The 22,160-nt window shown below is 39.8% G+C and overlaps 1 protein-coding gene across 3 annotated transcripts in view; it reads right to left on the reverse strand.

Annotated features, from left to right (window-relative positions):
• Positions 1-17,338: 17,338 nt before the first annotated feature.
• LIMD2 (LIM domain containing 2) overlaps positions 17,339-22,160 on the reverse strand; it is a 46,578-nt gene continuing 41,756 nt past the window's right edge. For all 3 annotated transcript variants that reach the window (XM_053699616.1, XM_053699619.1, XM_053699615.1), the window contains one exon: positions 17,339-19,513. In XM_053699616.1, the coding sequence (XP_053555591.1) occupies positions 19,351-19,513 (163 nt within the window). In that variant the 3' untranslated portion in view covers positions 17,339-19,350. The remainder of the gene's footprint in view (positions 19,514-22,160) is intronic.

A 22,160-nucleotide genomic window follows, 5' to 3' on the forward strand; every position in this document is an offset into this window, starting at 1 on the left:
ACCAGAACTTCACCTCTTCCATTGACAAAGGCAAAGAGAATGACTGGGGATTATGGGAAGGCAAGTGATACTTAACAGCTCTGCTGTGGTGCTCTTTACCTCCTCCTGCTGGCCAGGATTGATATTCCCACTAGTAATTGATGATGTCATAGACTCTCCATATCTTAGGAAAGAAACGGCCCTGACTCCCCCATTCTATGCTCACTGCCCCTTCTATACTCCCCCTTCATATTCATACCCCCCTTGCTTATACCCCCCTCCATCTTTCAGTGCTCAGACTAACCCCACCATCCTTTCAGCTCCTCTCCCTCCCCCCTCTTGTATGCCCATACCTGCTGGGCAAGGACCTTTGCTGCAGGGCTCCCTCTTCTCTCCTGAGCAGCACAGTGCCCTGGGAGGAAGTGACATATGATCACTTCCTCCCATCGCTCCCGCGGAGGAGGGAAGAGGGAGTGCTGGGAGGAAGCAGGCAGCTGGCCAGCGCTTGGAGTGTGTGCCCTAAGACCGGCCTTAAGATCACGGGCATTTTAATAGCACATACGCGATCACTGACATTTTGTGCGATCACGTATGTGTGATAAAATATGGAATCAGGAGGCCCCTTCTTACATGGGCCTCCCTGAATTATTTGCGACCCCCACATTAGGGGGGATTAAAAAGCTATGGATTAGATTAGTAACATACTAGATGAGGTTGAAAAAAATACAGAAGTCCATCAAGTTCAACCTATACAAATCTTAATATACTTTTTTATACCTTACCTTGTATCTATGCCTCTTCTGACAGCACCCTGATCACATGACTTTTTATTTACTATTTATTGACTTGCATTTTAGCCAATTTGTGCTGTGTTGTGCACAACTTCACGGGCGTGAGCACAATGTTATCTATATGGCCCAAATGAACTAGCAGTCTTCTGTTGTGAAAAGCAAATAAAAAAGCATGTCATAAGAGGCTGTCTGTAGTGGCGTAGAAACAGGCAGAAATTTAGATTAAATGTTATAAAGTATACTAATATAACAATGTTGGTTGTACAAAGCTGGGGAATGGGTAGCAAAGGCATTATCTATCTTTTTAAACAATAACAATTTTGGTGTTGACTGTCCCTTTAAGTGTTTTCAAATTACATCATAATCATGAAAGTTTTATTTTCACTTTCATATCCATCTAATGTACTACTAGCATGAGTGCTATTATCACTTATAAGCAGTGTTGATACATAAAATATTTGAAACTGTAGTTTTTATTAGAAAATAGCGTTTAGAATGACCCAGTGTAACTAGCAGTCAGTTATGCTTTATACATGTACTTTATCTCCTCACTGATCTTTTATCAGGACAAAAAGAGGTCAGGCATATAAAAGACATTAAACACAAAGACAGCTTTAGACAGGAATTCAGGAGCTGGCCAATGACCAGATACATTGAAGAGCAGAAAAAGCTTGCAATTCTGTCATTTATCTTGCTGATTGTTGGGTCCCAAGGCGCGGTAAGGGTCATGCTACACTTTCTTGCAGGGCTAGAGGGCAATTGGATATCAAATAAAATTTGTGACTTTTTATTCTACTTTGAGAGGCGTTCTTTACTGGACTGGTTTTTCTACAGGGCTAGAGGGCACTCTAGTTCCAGAATTGCTGGGGCAAAGGAAGTATGGGGGCCACACTAAGAAGGCTTAGTGCCGCAGGGTGCATTGTTCATGTTTTTGAAGTTAAGGACATCGAAGGATAGCGCTATTTATCTTTATCAGAAGTCACCCATGCAGTTACCTTTGGTGCCAAGCCTGAATGGGAGGTGTGAAAAGATAATCTCTGACTCCCATTCAGAGCTCGGTTATTCTGTATCATTCCTGTTCCCAGCCTGCCCTCCTGATCTCGAACCCTGGACTCCTGACCTATGTACCTTGCTAGCCCTTAAATGTACTTTGTTATTCGGGACTGATAACCTGGTTAAAGACCCTTGGAACTGCTTTCTGGATTATTCTGCAGTTTTGCCCATTTATTCCAACAACTGCTTTCTGACCGCTTGTTACTGAGCTTTGGCCTAGCTACAGACTACACTTTTGAATGTGTCCAAACTCCTTGCAGTTGCTGTGGCTTTCTCAAAGCTGACCTTAGCCTGTTCCTGCTCAAGTATACATCTCCTGCAGATGTGGTTCCAGCCATAAGACAATTACTGTTTTACCTTATATAATAACCAACTCAGCAACATTGAGTCAGAGGTGACCTTTTAACACCTCCCTATCGGACTTGGTGCCAAAGGTGACTGCAGGGGTCATTTTCTATAATGAATAATATATAGCAATATCCTTAGCGCACTTGCAGACATTCCTTAAAGTAACATGAAACCCCAAATTTTTCTTTCATGACTCAGATATAGGCCTCTATTTATCAAGCTGTCAACCACAAATACGCTGGAATTCCGCAGCGTATTTGTGGCGAGCCTGATTCGCCTTAGTTATCAAACCCTACAGACCCGCAAAAGTAGAATTTAGTGACGTAACATACGATCCGACAGACTCAGTCCGACACAGATCGATGCTTACGTCACTCCAGATGTTTCGAACGCAAGTTCGGCACAATCTGACTACTTTTGCTAGTTATCAAATAACTAGCAGGTACGCTCAGCACTTTTCCGGCCCAGCGTACCTGGTTTTCAATCCGCCGCCCTGGAGGCAGCGGATGCCATAGGAATCAATTGGAGTAGAAAAGCAGCGAGAGCTTATCGGCTAGATTTAGAGTTTGGCGGTAGCCGTCAAAACCAGCGTTAGAGGCTCCTAACGCTGGTTTTTACCGCCCGCTGGTATTTGGAGTCAGTCAGGAAAGGGTCTAACGCTCACTTTGCAGCCGCGACTTTTCCATACCGCAGATCCCCCTACGCCAATTGCGTATCCTATCTTTTCAATGGGATCTTTCTAACGCCTGTATTTAGAGTCTTGGCTGAAGTGAGCCTTAGAAATCTAACGACAAAACTCCAGCCGCAGAAAAAAGTCAGTATTTAAGAGCTTTCTGGGCTAACGCCGGTTTATAAAGCTCTTAACTACTGTGCTCTAAAATACACTAACACCCATAAACTACCTATGTACCCCTAAACCGAGGCCCCCCCACATCGCCGCCACTCTATTAAATTTTTTTAACCCCTAATCTGCCGCTCCGTACACCGCCGCCACCTACGTTATCCCTATGTACCCCTAATCTGCTGCCCCTAATACCACCGACACCTACATAATATTTATTAACCCCTAATCTGCCGCCCCCAACGTCGCCGCCACCTACCTACACTTATTAACCCCTAATCTGCCGACCGGACCGCGCCGCTACTATAATAAATGTATTAATCCCTAATCCGCCTCACTCCCACCTCAATAACCCTATAATAAATAGTATTAACCCCTAATCTGCCCTCCCTAACATCGCCGACACCTAACTTCAAGCATTAACCCCTAATCTGCCGACCGGATCTCACCGCTACTCTAATAAATTTTTTAACCCCTAAAGCTAATTCTAACCCTAACACTAACACCCCCCCAGTTAAATATAATTTTTATCTAACGAAATAAATTAACTCTTATTAAATAAATTATTCCTATTTAAAGCTAAATACTTACCTGTAAAATAAACCCTAATATAGCTACAATATAAATTATAATTATATTGTAGCTATTTTAGGATTAATATTTATTTTACAGGCAACTTTGTAATTATTTTAACCAGGTACAATAGCTATTAAATAGTTAATAACTATTTAATAGTTACCTAGTTAAAATAATTACAAAATTACCTGTAAAATAAATCCTAACCTAAGTTACAATTAAACCTAACACTACACTATCAATAAATTAAATAAAATACCTACAATTATCTACAATTAAACCTAACACTACACTATCAATAAATTAATTAAATACAATACCTACAAATAAATACAATGAAATAAACTAACTAAAGTACAAAAAATAAAAAAGAACTAAGTTACAAAAAATAAAAAAATATTTACAAACATTAGAAAAATATTACAACAATGTTAAACTAATTACACCTACTCTAAGCCCCCTAATAAAATAAGAAAGACCCCCAAAATAAAAAAATGCCCTACCCTATTCTAGTCCATGATCAGCCCGATCATGGACCTCTTCAGCTCCCGCTTGGATGAAGACTTCAGTCGGATCATGGACATCTTCAGCCCCCGCTTGGGCTTGGATCAAGACATCGGAGGAGCTCTTCTGGATCGATCGGTGAACCCGGCGTGGTGAAGATAAGGTAGGAAGATCTTCAGGGGCTTAGTGTTAGGTTTATTTAAGGGGGGTTTGGGTTAGATTAGGGGTATGTGGGTGGTGGGTTGTAATGTTGGGGGGGGTATTGTATGTTTTTTTTTACAGGCAAAAGAGCTGAATTCTTTGGGGCATGCCCCGCAAAGGGCCCTTTTCAGGGCTGGTAAGGTAAAAGAGCTTTTCTATTTTTAGGGCATTTTTTTATTTTGAGGGTCTTTCTTATTTTATTAGGGGGCTTAGAGTAGGTGTAATTAGTTTAACATTGTTGTAATATTTTTCTAATGTTTGTAAATATTTTTTTATTTTTTGTAACTTAGTTCTTTTTTATTTTTTGTACTTTAGTTAGTTTATTTCATTGTATTTATTTGTAGGTATTGTATTTAATTAATTTATTGATAGTGTAGTGTTAGGTTTAATTGTAGATAATTGTAGGTATTTTATTTAATGTATTTATTGATAGTGTAGTGTTAGGTTTAATTGTAACTTAGGTTAGGATTTATTTTACAGGTAATTTTGTATTTATTTTAACTAGGTAGCTATTAAATAGTTAATAACTATTTAATAGCTATTGTACCTGGTTAAAATAAATACAAAGTTGCCTGTAAAATAAATATAAATCCTAAAATAGCTACAATATAATTATAATTTATATTGTAGCTATATTAGGGTTTATTTTACAGGTAAATATTTAGCTTTAAATAGGAATAATTTATTTAATAAGAGTTAATTTATTTCGTTAGATAAAAATTATATTTAATTTAGGGGGGTGTTAGTGTTAGGGTTAGACTTAGCTTTAGGGGTTAATACATTTATTAGAGCAGCGGTGAGATCCGGTCGGCAGATTAGGGGTTAATTATTGTAGGTAGGTGGAGGCGACGTTGGGGGCGGCAGATTAGGGGTTAATAAATATAATATAGGGGTCGGCGGTGTTAGGGACAGCAGATTAGGGGTACATAGGGATAACATAGGTTGCGGCGGTGTACCGAGCGGCAGATTAGGGGTTAATAAGCGTAAGGTTAGGGGTGTTTAGACTCGGGGTACATGTTAGGGTGTTAGGTGCAGACTTAGGAATTGTTTCCCCATAGGAAAAAATGGGGCTGCGTTAGGAGCTTAACGCTGATTTTTTGCAGGTGTTAGGTTTTTTTTCAGCTCAAACAGCCCCATTATTTTCTATGGGGGAATCGTGCACGAGCACGTTTTTGAAGCTGGCCGCGTCCGTAAGCAACACTGGTATTTAGAGTTGCAGTGGTGGTAAATATGCTCTACGCTCCCTTTTTTGGAGCCTAACGCAGCCATTCTGTGAACTCTAAATACCAGCAGTATTTAAAAGGTGCGGGGGGGAAAAAGCATGCGTAGCTAACGCACCCCTTTGGCCGCAGAACTCTAAATCTAGCCGTATGTTCGCTGCTGCCCGATATCCCATTGATTCCTATGGTAATGTCTACACCTAACACCCTAACATGTACCCCGAGTCTAAACACCCCTAATCTGCCCCCCCTACACCGCCGCCACCTACTTTATACTTATTAACCCCTAAACCGCCGCTCCCGAACCCCGCCGCAAATAAAGTGTTTAAACCCTAAACCGCCGCTCCCGGAGCCCACTTCCACCTACATTATATTTATTAACCCCAAATCTGCCCCCCTACACCGCCGCCACATACATTATATTTATTAACCCCTAATCTGCCCCCCCTACACCGCCGCCACATACATTATATTTATTAACCCCTTATCTGCCCCCCCACACCGCCGCCACATACATTATATTTATTAACCCCTAATCTGCCCCCCCTACACCGCCGCCACATACATTATATTTATTAATCCCTAATCTGCCCCCCCTACACCGCTGCCACATACATTATATTTATTAACCCCTAATCTGCCCCCCCCTACACCGCGGCCACTATATTAAATGTATTAACCCCTAAACCTAAGTCTAACCCTAACACTCACTAACTAAAATATAATTTAACTAAATCGAAATAAATTATTCCTATTTAAAACTAAATACTTACCTATAAAATAAACCCTAAGATAGCTACAATATAACTAATAGTTACATTGTAGCTATTTTAGGATTTATTTTTATTTTACAGTCAACTTTGTATTTATTTTAACTAGGTACAATAGTTATTAAATAGTTATTAACTATTTAATAACTTCCTAGTTAAAATAAATACAAAAGTACCTGTAAAATAAAACCTAACCTAAGTTACAATTACACCTAACACTACACTATAATTAAATTAATTACCTACATTAACTACAATTAAGTAAAATTAAATAAAATTATCTAAAGTAAAAAAAAACACACTAAATTACAGAAAATAATAAAATAATTACAAGTTTTTTTAAACTAATTACACCTAATCTAATCCCCCTAAAAAAATAAAAAAGCCCCCCAAATTAATAAAAAAAAGCCCTACCCTATACTAAATTACGAGCTCCTATTGCAGCCAATAGGATTTTTCCTACTTTAATTCCGATTGGCTGATAGAATTCTATCAGCCAATCAGAATTCAAGGGACGCCATCTTGGATGACGTCATTTAAAGGAACCGTCATTCAGTCGTCGGATGTCGTTGGAAGAGGATGCTCCGCGTCGGATGTCTTGAAGATGGAGCCGCTCCGCGCCGGATGGATGAAGATAGAAGATGCCGCCTGGATGAAGACTTCTGCCCGTCTGGAGGACCTCTTCTCCCCGGCTTGGATGAAGACTTCTGCCCGTCTGGAGGACCACTTCGCCCGGCTTCGTGGAGGACTTCGGCCCGGTTGGTTGAAGACTTCTCAAGGTAGGGTGATCTTCAAGGGGTTAGTGTTAGGTTTTATTAAGGGGGGATTGGGTGGGTTTTAGAGTAGGGTTGGGTGTGTGGGTGGTGGGTTTTAATGTTGGTGGGGGGTATTGTACTTTTTTTACAGGTAAAAGAGCTGATTACTTTGGGGCAACGCCCAGCAAAAGGCACTTTTAAGGGCTATTTGTAATTTAGTATAGGGTAGGGCTTTTTATTATTTTGGGGGGCTTTTTATTTTATTAGGGGGATTAGATTAGATGTAATTAGTTTAAAAAAACTAGTGTTTTGTGTAGTGTAGTGTTAGGTGTAATTGTAACTTAGGTTAGGTTTTATTTTACAGGTACTTTTGTATTTATTTTAACTAGGAAGTTATTAAATAGTTAATAACTATTTAATAACTATTGTACCTAGTTAAAATAAATACAAACTTGCCTGTAAAATAAAAATAAATCCTAAACTAGCTACAATGTAACTATTAGTTATATTGTAGCTATCTTAGCGTTTATTTTATAGGTAAGTATTTAGTTTTAAATAGGAATAATTTATTTCAATTTAGTTAAATTATATTTAAGTTAGGGGGTGTTAGGGTTAGTGTTAGACTTAGGTTTAGGGGTTAATACATTTAATATAGTGGCGGTGTAGGGGGGGCAGATTAGGGGTTAATAAATATAATGTAGGGAGCAGCGGTTTATTCGCAGCGGTGTCCGGGAGCGGCAGGATAGGGGTTAATAACTTTATGTAGGTGGCGGCGGTATAGGGGGTGGAAGATTAGGGGTTAATATGTATAATGTAGGTGGCGGTGGGCTCCGTGAGTGGCGGTTTTATTATTATTATTATTATCAGGTATTTGTAGAGCGCCAACAGATTCCACAGCACTGTAAACATAGTCGGTGTACAGGATAGCTTTTGTAGGGGTCAGGTGGGTAGAGGGCCCTGCTGAGAATTTCACTGTTGTAGTCGGCTTTTATGAAGCGATCTGTAAACAGCTGGGCCCATAGGCTTACATTCTAAGGGGTTCAAGGGGAAAGCAATGGAGTTAGGAAAGGTTAGTGTTGGTTGTATGCATCCCTGAATAGTAGAGTTTTTAGGGAGTGCTTGAAGCTGTTAAAACTAGGGGAGAGTCTTATGGAGCGAGGCAGGGAATTCCACAAGATGGGGGCCAGTCTGGAGAAATCCTGTAAACGGGAATGTGAGGAAGTAACAAGAGAGGAGGAGATCCTGAGCAGATCGAAGGGGACGGGAGGGAGAGTATCTAAAGACAAGTTCTGAGATGTAGGGGGGAGCAGTGCAGTTCAGAGCTTTATATGTCAGGGTGAGGATTTTATGTTTAATCCTAGAGGAAAGAAGAAACCAGTGAAGGGATTGGCAGAGAGGTGCAGCAGATGAAGAGCAACGAGTAAGGAAGATGAGCCTGGCAGAGGCATTCATAATGGATTGCAAAGGAGCTATGCGGCAGACCAGAGAGGACGGAGTTGCAGTAGTCAAGACGGGAAAGAATGAGAGAGTGGATCTTGGTTGTATCTTGTGTAAGGAAATGTTTTTAAGGTGAAATCGGCAGGCTTTAGCCAAGGACTGAATGTGAGGAGTGAAGAAAAGATCTGAGTCAAGTGTGACTCCAAGACATCGGGCGTGGGTAATGATGGATTACATAGGGGTAATGATGGAATTATCAACAGTTATAGAAATTTTGGGGGTGGAGACATTGGAAGAAGGGGGAAAAATAAGGAGTTCCGTTTTGGAGAGATTTAGCTTAAGGTAGTGAGAGGACATCCAATATGAGATGTGAGAAAGACAGTTAGTGACACGGGTTAGTAAGAAAGGAGGTAGGTCTGGTGCAGAGAGGTAGATTTGGGTGTCATCGGCATACAAATGGTATTGAAACCCATGGGACTTTATTAAGGAGCCTAGTGATGATGTGTAGATTGAAAAGAGAAGGGGACCAAGGACAGAGCCTTGAAGTACCCCAACAGAAAGTGGTAACGGGGAAGAAGATGCTCCGGAGAAGGCTACACTAAATGTACGGTTAGTCAGGTAGAAAGAGAACCACTAGAGAGCTGTGTCACAGATGCCAAAGGATTGGAGGGTTTGGAGCAGAAGAGGTGGTCAACAGTGTCAAAGGCTGCAGACAGGTCAAGGAGGATAAGCAGAGAGAGGTGGCCTTTGGATTTTGCTGTAAGAAGGTCATTGGTAACTTTGACAATTGCTGTCTCTGTAGAGTGATGGGAACGAAATCCAGATTGCAGTGGGTCAAGAAGAGAGTTTAGTGTAAGGAAATGGGATAGACGTGCATAAACTAGCTTTTCAAGGAGCTTTGAGGTAAGAGGGAGTAGGGAAATAGGGCGGTAGTTGGAAGGGGAGGTTGGATCGAAGGAAGTTTTTTTGAAGATAGGTGTGACCAGTGCACGTTTTAGAGATGAGGGAAATATACCAGTGCTGAGGGAGAGGTTGAAAATGTGTGTGAGTATGGTGGTGAGGGTAGAAGAGAGGGAGGGGAGTAGCTGTGAGGGGATGGAGTTGAGGGGACAGGTAGTTAGGTGGGAGGACAGTATAAGGTCAGAAACTTCATCTTCGTTAACAGAGGCAAAAGAGCTGCATTTTTGGATATTTGGGTTTTGGGTGATCGTGAGCTTTTGAGGGGGTGGGAGATTGGAAGTATGTTGAGAGCTGATTTCACTTCTGATGGAGTCAATTTTGTTGTTGAAGTGGCTGGCAAAATCTTGAGCTGAGAGAGAGGTTGTGTTAGGAGGTGGGGCTGGGCGGAGAAGAGTGTTGAACATGGAGAACAGACGTTTAGGGTTAGAGGAAAGAGTAGAGATGAGATTGGAAAAATATTGTTGCTTATAAAGATTAAGGGCAGAATAGTAGGAGTTCAGAATGAACTTGTAGTGAAGAAAGTCAGCTGAACTCTGAGATTTCCTCCAGTGTCACTCAGCAGTACGGGAGCATCTGTGTAGGTATCGTGTCAGAGTTGTTACAAATACAATTACACACAGCATTGTGTGTTACGTGTTATTTGTTCAGTTTTTAACTAAATTGAATAAAAGTTATATTTTAATATTCCTCATACAAAGCAACACCCTATAGTCTGGGCTAGAGTGCTGGAGATGCATACTGTCCCGTGGTAAGTGTCTATACTTCCACATTTCTAGTTTGAATTCCATAGCACCAACCCACCCACAATACTTTCATATAGAAGTGTATAAAATTCTAAATACACTTAGGATATAGATTATAGTGGGGAACGCCTTAATAGTGCCATTGTTTAATCTGTTTCTTATCGTGTCAGAGGAGTATGCCAGGGCTGAGGATGAGAGTGTGGTTTCTGAGCTAAGGTTGGAGGGGCCAGAGTGTCAATGACCGATGTAAGGGTGGAATTATACTGGCAGATAGATTGGTCAGGGCAGGAAAAGGAGGTGATGGATGAGAGGAGATGTTTGAGAGAGCTAGTGAGCTGATGCAGATCTAGTGACTTAGTGCTTCTGTGAAGTTTGGTGTGAGGGGTAGAGGGAGGGGGAGTTGTAGGTAGGGAAGTGATTTTGCAAGTTAGCAGATGATGGTCAGAGAGAGGAAAAGGGGAGTTTGTAAAATTTGAAAGAGTGCATCGATAGGTGAAAGTCAGATCAAGGGAATGACCATCTTTGTGAGTGGGAGAGTCAGTCCATTGTGACAGGCCGAAAGAGGAAGTGGGTTGAAGAAGTTGTTTTGCAGAGGAGGCAGTGGGATTGTCAAAAGGGATGTTAAAGTTGCCAAGAATGAGGGCAGGGGTGCCTGAGGAGAGAAAATAAGTAAGCCAAGCAGCAAAGTGATCTAAAAATTGAGTTGGGGAGCCAGGGGGGCGGTATATGACTGCAACGCGTATAGAGAGGGGAGAGAATAACCGAATCATGTGTGCTTCAAATGAAGAAAATGTGAGTGAAGAGAAGGGCTGTATTTGTTGGAAGGTGCAACGAGAGGAAAGTAAAATACCGACACCACCTCCTTGTCTATTGCCAGACCTAGGAGTGTGGCTGAAATGGAGACCCCCATGTGACAGTGCAGCAGTGGATGCTGTGTCTGAAGCAGAGAGCCAGGTTTCTGTAAGAGCCAGAAGGTTAAGAGAGTGGGAGATAAAGAGATCATGGATAGAAGTGAGCTTGTTGCAAACAGAGCGAGAGTTCCAGAGTGCACAAGTGAAGGGGGAGGTGGTTTTAGATGTAAGAGGAATATGATTAATGTTACCAGAGTTTAGTTTATGAAGTCTATTGAAAGGCACACAAGGATGTGAAAGGCTAGGAGGTTGTGAGGGACCAGGATTAGGGGAGATGTTGCCAGCAGCTAGTATGAGCAAGAGGGAGAGTGACATGAGATGAGAAGCAGATTTGCAGTAATGAGACTGTTTTTTGGCTGAAGTGCAGGGGGGAGAGAGAGTGTTTAGGAATAGGTAAAGTTTGTGATTACAAAAGTAAGGTGAGTATAAGAGTGATGGGCTAATGAACAGTGCAGGTGGAGAGGGAGAAGGAGTAATTGAGTAATGTAGTTTGTTATAGAGACAAGAGGTAGCAAAAATGAATATGAAGATATTGAGCATTATTATGAAAGTGGGAACCAAGTAAACACATAAGACACATTGTTACAGCAGCACTTGCAAAAGGATACAATGATATACATAAAACATAGCAATACAAGAGTACTTGCCTTGTGTCTTGCCCCTTGCCCAATCCTTGTTCAATTCTTGTATAATTCTTAAAAATTAGTGCCTCACTTATAAAATGTTCACTGTGAAAATGTGAACATATGCTATTGTTAAAAAGTAAACTGCCCTGTAGGCACCTCCCATTGCTAATCAAAGACAGTTGGTAAGGCCAATAGGAATGTTAGATTCTGGTCAGGGTGAGATGAGTTAAGTAAACAGACAATAAAATTTGGAGGGGGTTAAAACTGTGACATAAGACAACTATAAATTTTAGAGTTATAGCAAGTATTTATAAGGATTGAGCATCACATGGCAATTAACTAGACATTAGAATTGAGACATTGGGAAAAACCATTACAATAAATGTAGGACTTAATTTTAACAGCCTAAATTCATGTGCTCAATATACATATACACAGAGAGACTTGAAGTAAAATGACAGAAAAGCAGGGAATAGCAGGATTTCAAAGCAGGGCCAAAAAGAGAGACTTGGAGTAAAATGACAGAAAAGCAGGGAATAGCAGGATTTCAATGCAGGGCCTTATTTCACATACCAAAAAGAGAGACTTGGAGTAAAATGACAGAAAAGCAGGGAATAGCAGGATTTCAATGCAGGGCCAAAAAGAGAGACTTGGAGTAAAATGACAGAAAAGCAGGGAATAGCAGGATTTCAATGCAGGGCCTTAATTCACATACGAAAAAAGAGAGACCTGGAGTAAAATGACAGAAAAGCAGGGAATAGCAGGATTTCAATGCAGGGCCTTAATTCACATACCAAAAAAGGGAGACTTGGAGTAAAAGAAGTAAAAGGTTTAGGGGTTAATACATTTATTAGAGTTGCGGTGGGCTCCGGGTGCGGTGGTTTAGGGGTTAAAAATGTATTTAGTAGCGGCGGGATCCGTGAGCGGCGGTTTAGGGGTTAATACATTTATTAGAGTTGCGACGGGGTCCGGGAGCGGCGGTATAGGGGGTAAACAGTATAGTATAGTGTGGGTGTTTAGTGACAGGGTACCAAGAAAGCTGAAAAAAAGCCGAAGAGCAGCGAGATCGATGACTGTTAGTTAACAACAGTCCGCTGCTCATCGCCCCGTAATTGGTGCGCGGCTTTTTGACAGCTTTTTTGGTAACTTTGGAGAACGTATTCAGGTTTGCGGCAGCGATGTTAGACAAACTTAGCCGAGCGTATTGGTGCCGTCGAATGCAGGTAAGTTGACGGCTTGATAAATAGAGGCCATAGTGTGCAGTTTTAAACAACTTTCCACTTTACTTCTATTATCTCATTTGTTTTGTTTTCTTGGTATTTTATTGTTGAAGAAAAGCCATGCACTACTGGTAGCTAGCAGCTGATTGGTGGCTGCACATATATACTTGTTCTCAGCTGATGTGTTCAGCTAGTTCCCAGAAGTGCATTGCTGCTCCTTCAAAAAGGATACCAAGAGAATGAAACAAATACAATAAAATAAGTACATTTAAAAAAAAAATCCATTCTCTATCTGAATCATGAAAGAAAATGTTTGGGTTTTATGTTCCTTTAACAAGATGAACATGCACCCTTCACTGTAGGCCATGCTAATCAGAGGGCTTCTTAGCGCGATCCCAGACTTCCATTGTCCCAGTCATCCTTGAACTAGTTCGCCCTCTAACCCTGCAAGAACTATAGCATGGCCTTATTGTGTCTCGGGACCCGACACTGATGTAACAGCCAAAAGGAAAACTCTCTTTAGTGTAATGGGGAATTTTTTTATTTTAAAAAAAGACAAAGCTTTAAGAACCAAAGTAAAAACCCATCAACAAACTAAGCAATGGCATGTGAGATGAATGTGGTGCTGTCTGAAAGAATTGTGGACCCATCCATCCAGCCACTAGAACAGATTCTTTTGCTGATATATACAAAATCTGATTACATGGTATAAAGTTTATGAATCCATTGCTACTTCATGTGACTCTATTCAAGCAAACAAACACCCTGCAAGCATGATAATAGCTTTACCAAACCTAGAAAAATAAGCATATAAACCACTGGCTCAGAAAGACTTTTTTTTTTTTCTAAAAATGATACTGAAAAAGTGGATCTTGAAATAAGTCACTGGAGTATATCCACAGAAGTGGTTACTATGGACATCTCGGCCTGCATCGCAGTTATCACTATTTCTATTTGTCATGGTCATGCTGGTTTTGTTTTGTAGAGAATGAGGAAAGAACAAATTAAACAGAGTGAAATTATGTTTTATTGTGTAAGTATCCACTGTTTACGTCTCTTGGAGAGGAAAACCGCTGCTAAACCTTTCTAACAATGATTTACTTTGAGATCATCACATCTCTCATCGGAGTTCCCTTCTCTGAACCAGTTAAGGAATAATTAAAGGGACAGTAGTCAAAATTAAACTTTCATGATTCAGATAAAGCATTCAATTTTAAAAAACAACAATTTTCCACTTTAACTCTGTTATCAAATTTGCTTGATTCTCTTGTAATCTATGCAGCCACCAATCACCAGCTAGATCTCAGCAGCGAATTGCTGCTCCCCAGCCTACCTAGGTATACTCTTCAACAAAGGATACAAATAGAACAAAGCACATTTGATAACAGAAGTAAATTCTAAAGTTGTTTAAAACTGCAAGCTCTATCTGAGCTTGCAGTTTTAATGTCCCTTTAATGTCCCTTCCACATACTTAGATCTGCTTCTCAGATTTTTATAAATACATTTTACACAGATGCATCAGACACACTGTACCACTGGAGTTTTCTTATTTATAAACGTACTGCTGGGCTGTACAGAGACCTAAAATACACCACCACCTAAATGAGACTAGTTTAATGGCAATACTATTTATTCAGATGTGAAAATCACAAATACGGCTTGAAATTAGGAGACACTGGCACTCAAAATGGTATTTTTTATTAAAGTCTATAAATCCAAAAAGAGTGAAATATAGGCTGCTTTCACACAATTTCAAACAATATGCCCATGCATTTTGGAGATGTGTGGGGACATGGGGGCCGATTTATCAAGGGCCGAATGGCTCCTGATGCCCCTGTTTCTGTGTGAGCCTTCAGACTCTCCGGAAACAGCAGTTATCAAGCAGTGGTCTTAAGACCGCTGCTCCTTAACTGGTCCACCTGCTCTAAGGCTGCGGACATCAATCCGCCAAAACTAATAAGATCGGGCTGATTGACACCCCCTGCTGGCGGCTGATTGGCCGCAAATCTGCAGGGGGAGGCATTGCACAAGCAGTTCACAAGAACTGCTTGTGCAATGATAAATGCCGACAGCGTATGCTGTCGCCATTCATCTATGTCTGTCGGACATGATCCATTAAGCGGATCATGTCGAACAGACCGATGATAAATCGGCACCATAATCTCATACTAATATTGCTTTGGAGTAGGCTGAAATCTTGCTTCTGTGGTTAACAATTTCTCCAAAAGCTAACAGTGTGGCATGTCTTAAAGGGACAAGAAACCCAATTTTTTTCTTTCATGATTTAGAAAAAGCATGTAATTTCAAACTTTTTAATTTACTTTTATTATCTAATATGCTTCATTCTCTTGATATACTTTGCTGAAAAGCATATCTAGATAGGCTCAGTAGCTGCTGATTGGTTGCTGCACATAGATGCCTTGTGTGATTGGCTCACACGTGTGCATTGCTATTTCTTCAACAAAGGATATCTAAAGAGAGAAGCAAATTAGATAATAGAAGTAAACTGGAATGTTGTTTAAAATGGTATACTCTACTTGAATCATGATAGAATTTTTTGGGTTTAGTGTCCCTTTAAGTTTGCCCAAGACCACCTGGATGTTCCACAATCCTTCTGGAAATGTGATGTGAACAGATGAGACAAAAGATTAAATTTTTGGCAAAAATGCACTATGTCTGGAGGAAAAAGGACACCGCCCACCAACATCAAAGCTTGATCCCAACTGTGAAGCATGGTGGAGGGAGCATCATGGTTTGGGCATGCTTTGATGCCTCAGGGCTTGGACGCCTTGCAATCATTGAGGAAAAAGTAAATGCAAAAGTGTAAGAAGGCATTTTACAGGAGAACATCAGGGCAGCAGTCCATGACCTCAAGCTAAAGATAGGTTGGGTGATGCAACAAGTCAATGACCCAGAGCACACAAGTAAATCAACTAAAGAATGACTAAAGAAAAAAGAACATATACAGTATGTTTTGGAATGGCCAAGTCAGAGTCCTGATCTTAACCCAATTGAGATGATGTGACATGACCTAAAAAGAGCTGTGCAAACAAGACAACCCAGAAATATTAATACATTGAAACAGATTTGTAGGGAGCAATGGTTGAACATTTTAACTTTTAAGATTAAATAACATTTTATGAGTAATCCAGATGGGTTCACCAACTTTTTCCTGCAACTATAGGTTTCCTTCTTTGCTAAGGAATATAGCAATGTTAAGCTTGAAGTCTGCTTTTCAACTTTTAATGGTAATTGGAAATTTCACAATTTTAAAAGTTTAAAGGGACAGTCAAGTCCAATTTTTTTTCATGATTTAAATAGGGCATGCAATTTTAAACAACTTCCCAGTTTACTTTTATCACCAATTTTGCTTTGTTCTCTTGGTATTCTTAGTTGAAAGCTAATCCTAGGAGGTTCATATGCTAATTTCTTAGACCTTGAAGACTGCCTCTAATCTGAAGGCATTTTGACCACTAGAGGGTGTTAGTTCATGTGTGTCATATAGATAACATTGAGCTCATGCACGTGAAGTGATCTAGGAGTGAGCACTGATTGGCTAAAATACAAGTCTGTCAAAAGAACTGAAATAAGGGGGCAGTCAGCAGAAGCTTAGATACAAGGTAATTACAGAGGTTATGCAAAACTGGGGAATGGGTAATAAAGGGATTATCTTTCTTTTTAAACAACAAACATTCTGGTGTTGACTGTCCCTTTAAATGATAGGAAAAAAGGGACAAAATAAATAATGAAAACATATTGCAAAGGTTTCACTACACATAATTAAACTTTAACATTTTATAGTGCAATTTTCCATGGTGTTTAATGTACCTTTAAAAAGTTGTGTCTTTGTCATAGGCCATGATTTAAATTTTTATGAAAAATTATTTATTATTTATAAATAATATAAAGATGTTGATATGAATTGTTATATGTTGTGTGATGTCAGCAGTTATGTCAATCATAGTACAATGTCACATAATCTGTGATGTCATCAATGATATATGTGTCATGTCAGCAATGCTGTAAATGATGACATAATAATTATGTCGTATGTGATGTCATTAGTAGTGATGTTAGAGAAAGATATAAGGTAAACCCTCCCACAGTGCTACTCTTCTACATAAGTTTAATATATTTCCTTATCAGTGTAATTGTACAGCTGTATCACTCTTCTTGAATAAAACATACATCTTTCAATCATTTCATCTTCATACAGAATTCAGTAGTGTTACTGTGCTCCTTCTCTGTGTAATATACCCAACTCTATACAGTTGCCCATCTGTAGATATAATAGCTATCCCTCACTTGGATCCTCTTTTATGGGGTGTATGTCTCTCCTTTGTTAATATGCTGGATATACCTGTGTATTTTGAAAGTGAAGAAATAAACAGACAGAAGCAATGTTTAAAGAACAGATATATTTATGTATTTCCCTGTATTACAGAAAAGTTTCCCTGTCTTACATAGCAGTCCTACACTTAAATTGTACAGAACAAGGTGAAATGCATTGGGGCACCCTGAATATACAACCTAAGGCACAAAGCCTGGGAGATCCTGATACCCAGGAGGGCATTGTGGTAAGGCAGAGATAGGCACAACTAATGTGTATATTAGAATCGATATGTGCTCTGGGTCATACAAGCATCTGATCTTATATACATCCTGAGTCCACTCTATTGTTGGGGCAACAGTGCAAGTTTAGTTGTAGTTCTCTCAGATAAACTCAAAACAATGGTTTATCACCCTTTACTCTGACTATTCCCCTGCCCAGGGCAGCTGTTGTACATATTATTTTTGTATTACGTTTTACATTGCTATGTGTTTAAAGTTGCGAGGCAGAAATTTATACTCACTGTATAAATGTGTTTTAGAGCCTGATGATCAAAAACTCAACACCGTAGAGAGAAACCACACAAAATCTTTGGGATTTTTTTTTTGCCCTTATATTGTAATATAGGAGCCTCTTCTTCACATACAGAACCCTGCTTAGTGAGATAAATATCTCTCAAGGTAAAATTTGTCACTAAAATTCTTTGAGGGTCCTTGCCATACAGACAAGTATTTTTAGGATCATTTCGCCTGAGTGGAGAGCTTTAGATCATCGGGCCCTTAATGAGTAAGTGGGACAGTTAATCATGAAAAAGGCACAGACCCAAATGGGTCCGAGTGGTGTTCATCTTACATTCAGCTCTCATGTATTGTTACTTATTTATAAAACACTGAAAATTTTTGTGATGATCCCTGAATATCCTTCTCCCTCAAAGATCTTTTTTCTTCCAAAAAAGTCTCTCGTGAACCCATCCCTCCGTTTTTCACCTCTGTTTACCTACTACATGCCCGTTCAAAGCTACCCTTCTTGTCTACCTATATTCTAATTATTCATTCTCCATGTTTTACCACTACACAATCCTTTCTACTACCCTTCAAAATCATTTTTATATTCTTAAACTCTTTATATTCCAAATATTGTTGATAACACAGTCTAACCAAAAACCAATTTAAAGATGGGGAGCTGGGTAACCCACATTCAATTTATAAGATGATATAATTTTCATCAACAAATTGCTCTCCCCTATTCCCATAGCTCTCTTTAACCACAACACACCCTACAAAGAAGAAGGTCATGTCTGCACAGAATTAAGGACTATTACACTTGTATCTATAGTGTGAAAATTCAAGTTTGATGCTTAAGACAGGTGAGGTCCCAGATTAGGAAATTCAGTGCTCAAGAAGCAACCGATCACTGTCGCCTTTGCTATCATAAATTATTCAATGTAAATGAAATATTATATGATGTATGAACCATCTGCATTAGAGGTATAGTAGGACCATTAGGTTAGTGAGGATACCTGAAATCATTATTATAGGGTTGTAGCAGGGACATTTTGATAACAAGGTACACATCTTCTACACTCCTCTTTAAGAATGATACATTGTTATTACTTGCAAACAAAATGACACATTCAGATGTAGAACTGTATATTGTAGCCATGTCAGAAGTTGTATTTATTTCACATTATGGAAAGCTGCATGTGCATCTGTAAGTACAGTTAAATTCATCACAACTCCTGGCATAGCTTCAAAAGATATGTGTTGTGTGATAATGGGACCCACAATGAAGTGAGTACATACAAATTTAATAAATGAAAATTATATCCCATAAGTATTATGGGACCTGCTCAACAGCATGTATGCCTTACATTATCTTTATAGCAGAGAGGACAAACCCAAGTTGTGTTATAGTAGATCCCTCCGTCTTTGTATTATTTATAAAAATGTAATATGGATGAGGGGGCAACCCCAGGTGCATTATGGATATAAAGATTAACCCCCATGTGCATTATATACATATAAAAGGACTGCTTCAGTGCATTATTGGTGATGGACCCACAGCTCATTATGGGTACTGGATGCTTCAAGGAGCTTTGTTCTCAGGAGTATCTGCCTCCTTGTGGGTCCACAGGTCTTTGTGAGGGCGGCGGCCAAAACCTTCATCATAATTCCCTTTGCTCTTGAAAAGTTGTTGGAAATGAGGTTTGCAGTAAAATTCCCCATGGAGAGCGGCATATGTACCCAGGCTATAAGAAAAGAAAGAACAAAGAACATGAGGGGAGGAAAAGTATGGAATTTACAACAGACAAATAAGAAAAAATAAATAAAGTGAATGGACATGTGACACACAGGAGGAAGACTATGAAGGATGAAACAGAGCAAGAGTACATATACTGGCAAAGGAATGGTGGAACATTAATAAAAGTGATTGGCTGAGGAAGGATTGAGAGGAAATGTATTGGGGAGAGACAAGGAGAATAATCCATTCAGGAAGAAATTGATAAAGGGAGATGGCAAGGGGTACTTAATTAGTAGGGGAAATAATGGCGACATTACATATTATGTTATGTTGGACATACATTTACATTAAGGATATTTTAAAATGTATGTAAAATGTATAAAATTTATTAATGTTAATTTCTTAAAACACTCATATCGGTTTATATTATTTACCTCCTCTCTTTTTTTACATTTCTTTCAAATAATTTTTTTTAAATTTATTTTAAAACCAACAATGTGTCAAAGAAAAGAGATGCAGAATTATCGCTTTGCAATGCAAAATAATTGTAAAATTACAATAAATATACACAAAAGTCATGTATGCTTTCAAGTTTGACAATGAAAATAAACATGCATATATCTATGGTTTTACAACACATTGCTGGGGATTTTATATTTTTATGATATGCTAACAAAAACAACACATTGGGGTCTACAGGGAGTGCAGAATTATTAGGCAAATGAGTATTTTGACCACATCATCCTCTTTATGCATGTTGTCTTACTCCAAGCTGTATAGGCTCGAAAGCCTACTACCAATTAAGCATATTAGGTGATGTGCATCTCTGTAATGAGAAGGGGTGTGGTCTAATGACATCAACACCCTATATCAGGTGTGCATAATTATTAGGCAACTTCCTTTCCTTTGGCAAAATGGGTCAAAAGAAGGACTTGACAGGCTCAGAAAAGTCAAAACTAGTGAGATATCTTGCAGAGGGATGCAGCACTCTTAAAATTGCAAAGCTTCTGAAGCGTGATCATCAAACAATCAAGCGTTTCATTCAAAATAGTCAACAGGGTCGCAAGAAGCGTGTGGAAAAACCAAGGCGCAAAATAACTGCCCATGAACTGAGAAAAGTCAAGCGTGCAGCTGCCAAGATGCCACTTGCCACCAGTTTGGCCATATTTCAGAGCTGCAACATCACTGGAGTGCCCAAAAGCACAAGGTGTGCAATACTCAGAGACATGGCCAAGGTAAGAAAGGCTGAAAGACGACCACCACTGAACAAGATACACAAGCTGAAACGTCAAGACTGGGCCAAGAAATATCTCAAGACTGATTTTTCCAAGGTTTTATGGACTGATGAAATGAGAGTGAGTCTTGATGGGCCAGATGGATGGGCCCGTGGCTGGATTGGTAAAGGGCAGAGAGCTCCAGTCCGACTCAGACGCCAGCAAGGTGGAGGTGGAGTACTGGTTTGGGCTGGTATCATCAAAGATGAGCTTGTGGGGCCTTTTCGGGTTGAGGATGGAGTCAAGCTCAACTCCCAGTCCTACTGCCAGTTTCTGGAAGACACCTTCTTCAAGCAGTGGTACAGGAAGAAGTCTGCATCCTTCAAGAAAAACATGATTTTCATGCAGGACAATGCTCCATCACACGCGTCCAAGTACTCCACAGTGTGGCTGGCAAGAAAGGGTATAAAAGAAGAAAATCTAATGACATGGCCTCCTTGTTCACCTGATCTGAACCCCATTGAGAACCTGTGGTCCATCATCAAATGTGAGATTTACATGGAGGGAAAACAGTACACCTCTCTGAACAGTGTCTGGGAGGCTGTGGTTGCTGGTGCACGCAATGTTGATGGTGAACAGATCAAAACACTGACAGAATCCATGGATGGCAGGCTTTTGAGTGTCCTTGCAAAGAAAGGTGGCTATATTGGTCACTGATTTGTTTTTGTTTTTGAATGTCAGAAATGTATATTTGTGAATGTTGAGATGTTATATTGGTTTCACTGGTAAAAATAAATAATTGAAATGGGTATATATTTGTTTTTTGTTAAGTTGCCTAATAATTATGCACAGTAATAGTCACCTGCACACACAGATATCCCCCTAAAATAGCTATAACTAAAAACAAACTAAAAACTACTTCCAAAACTATTCAGCTTTGATATTAATGAGTTTTTTGGGTTCATTGAGAACATGGTTGTTGTTCAATAATAAAATTAATCTTCAAAAATACAACTTGCCTAATAATTCTGCACTCCCTGTATTTATCAAAGGTCTTGCGGACCTGATCCAACAGTGCGGATCAGGTCCGCAAGATCTCGCTGAATGCGCAGAGCAATACGCTCTCCATATTCAGCATTGCACCAGCAGCTCACAAGAGCTGCTGGTGCAATGCCGACCCCTGCAGACTCGCGGCCAATCGGCCACCAGCAGGGGGGTGTCAAACAACTCGATCGTACTCGTTCATAGTGCTCAGAGCAGGCAGACAGGGTTATGAAGCAGCGGTCTTTAGACTGCTGCTTCATAACTGTTGTTTCTGGCGAGTCTGAAGACTCGCCAGAAACACGGGCCCACAAGCTCCGCTCAGAGCTTGATAAATGGGCCCCTATATATTAATGGGGTATTGTTATATAGTTTTAATATTTAACAATTTTCCTTTTA

Source organism: Bombina bombina, chromosome 1, assembly GCF_027579735.1.
Source record: "Bombina bombina isolate aBomBom1 chromosome 1, aBomBom1.pri, whole genome shotgun sequence".
NCBI classification, from domain to species: Eukaryota; Metazoa; Chordata; class Amphibia; order Anura; family Bombinatoridae; genus Bombina; species Bombina bombina.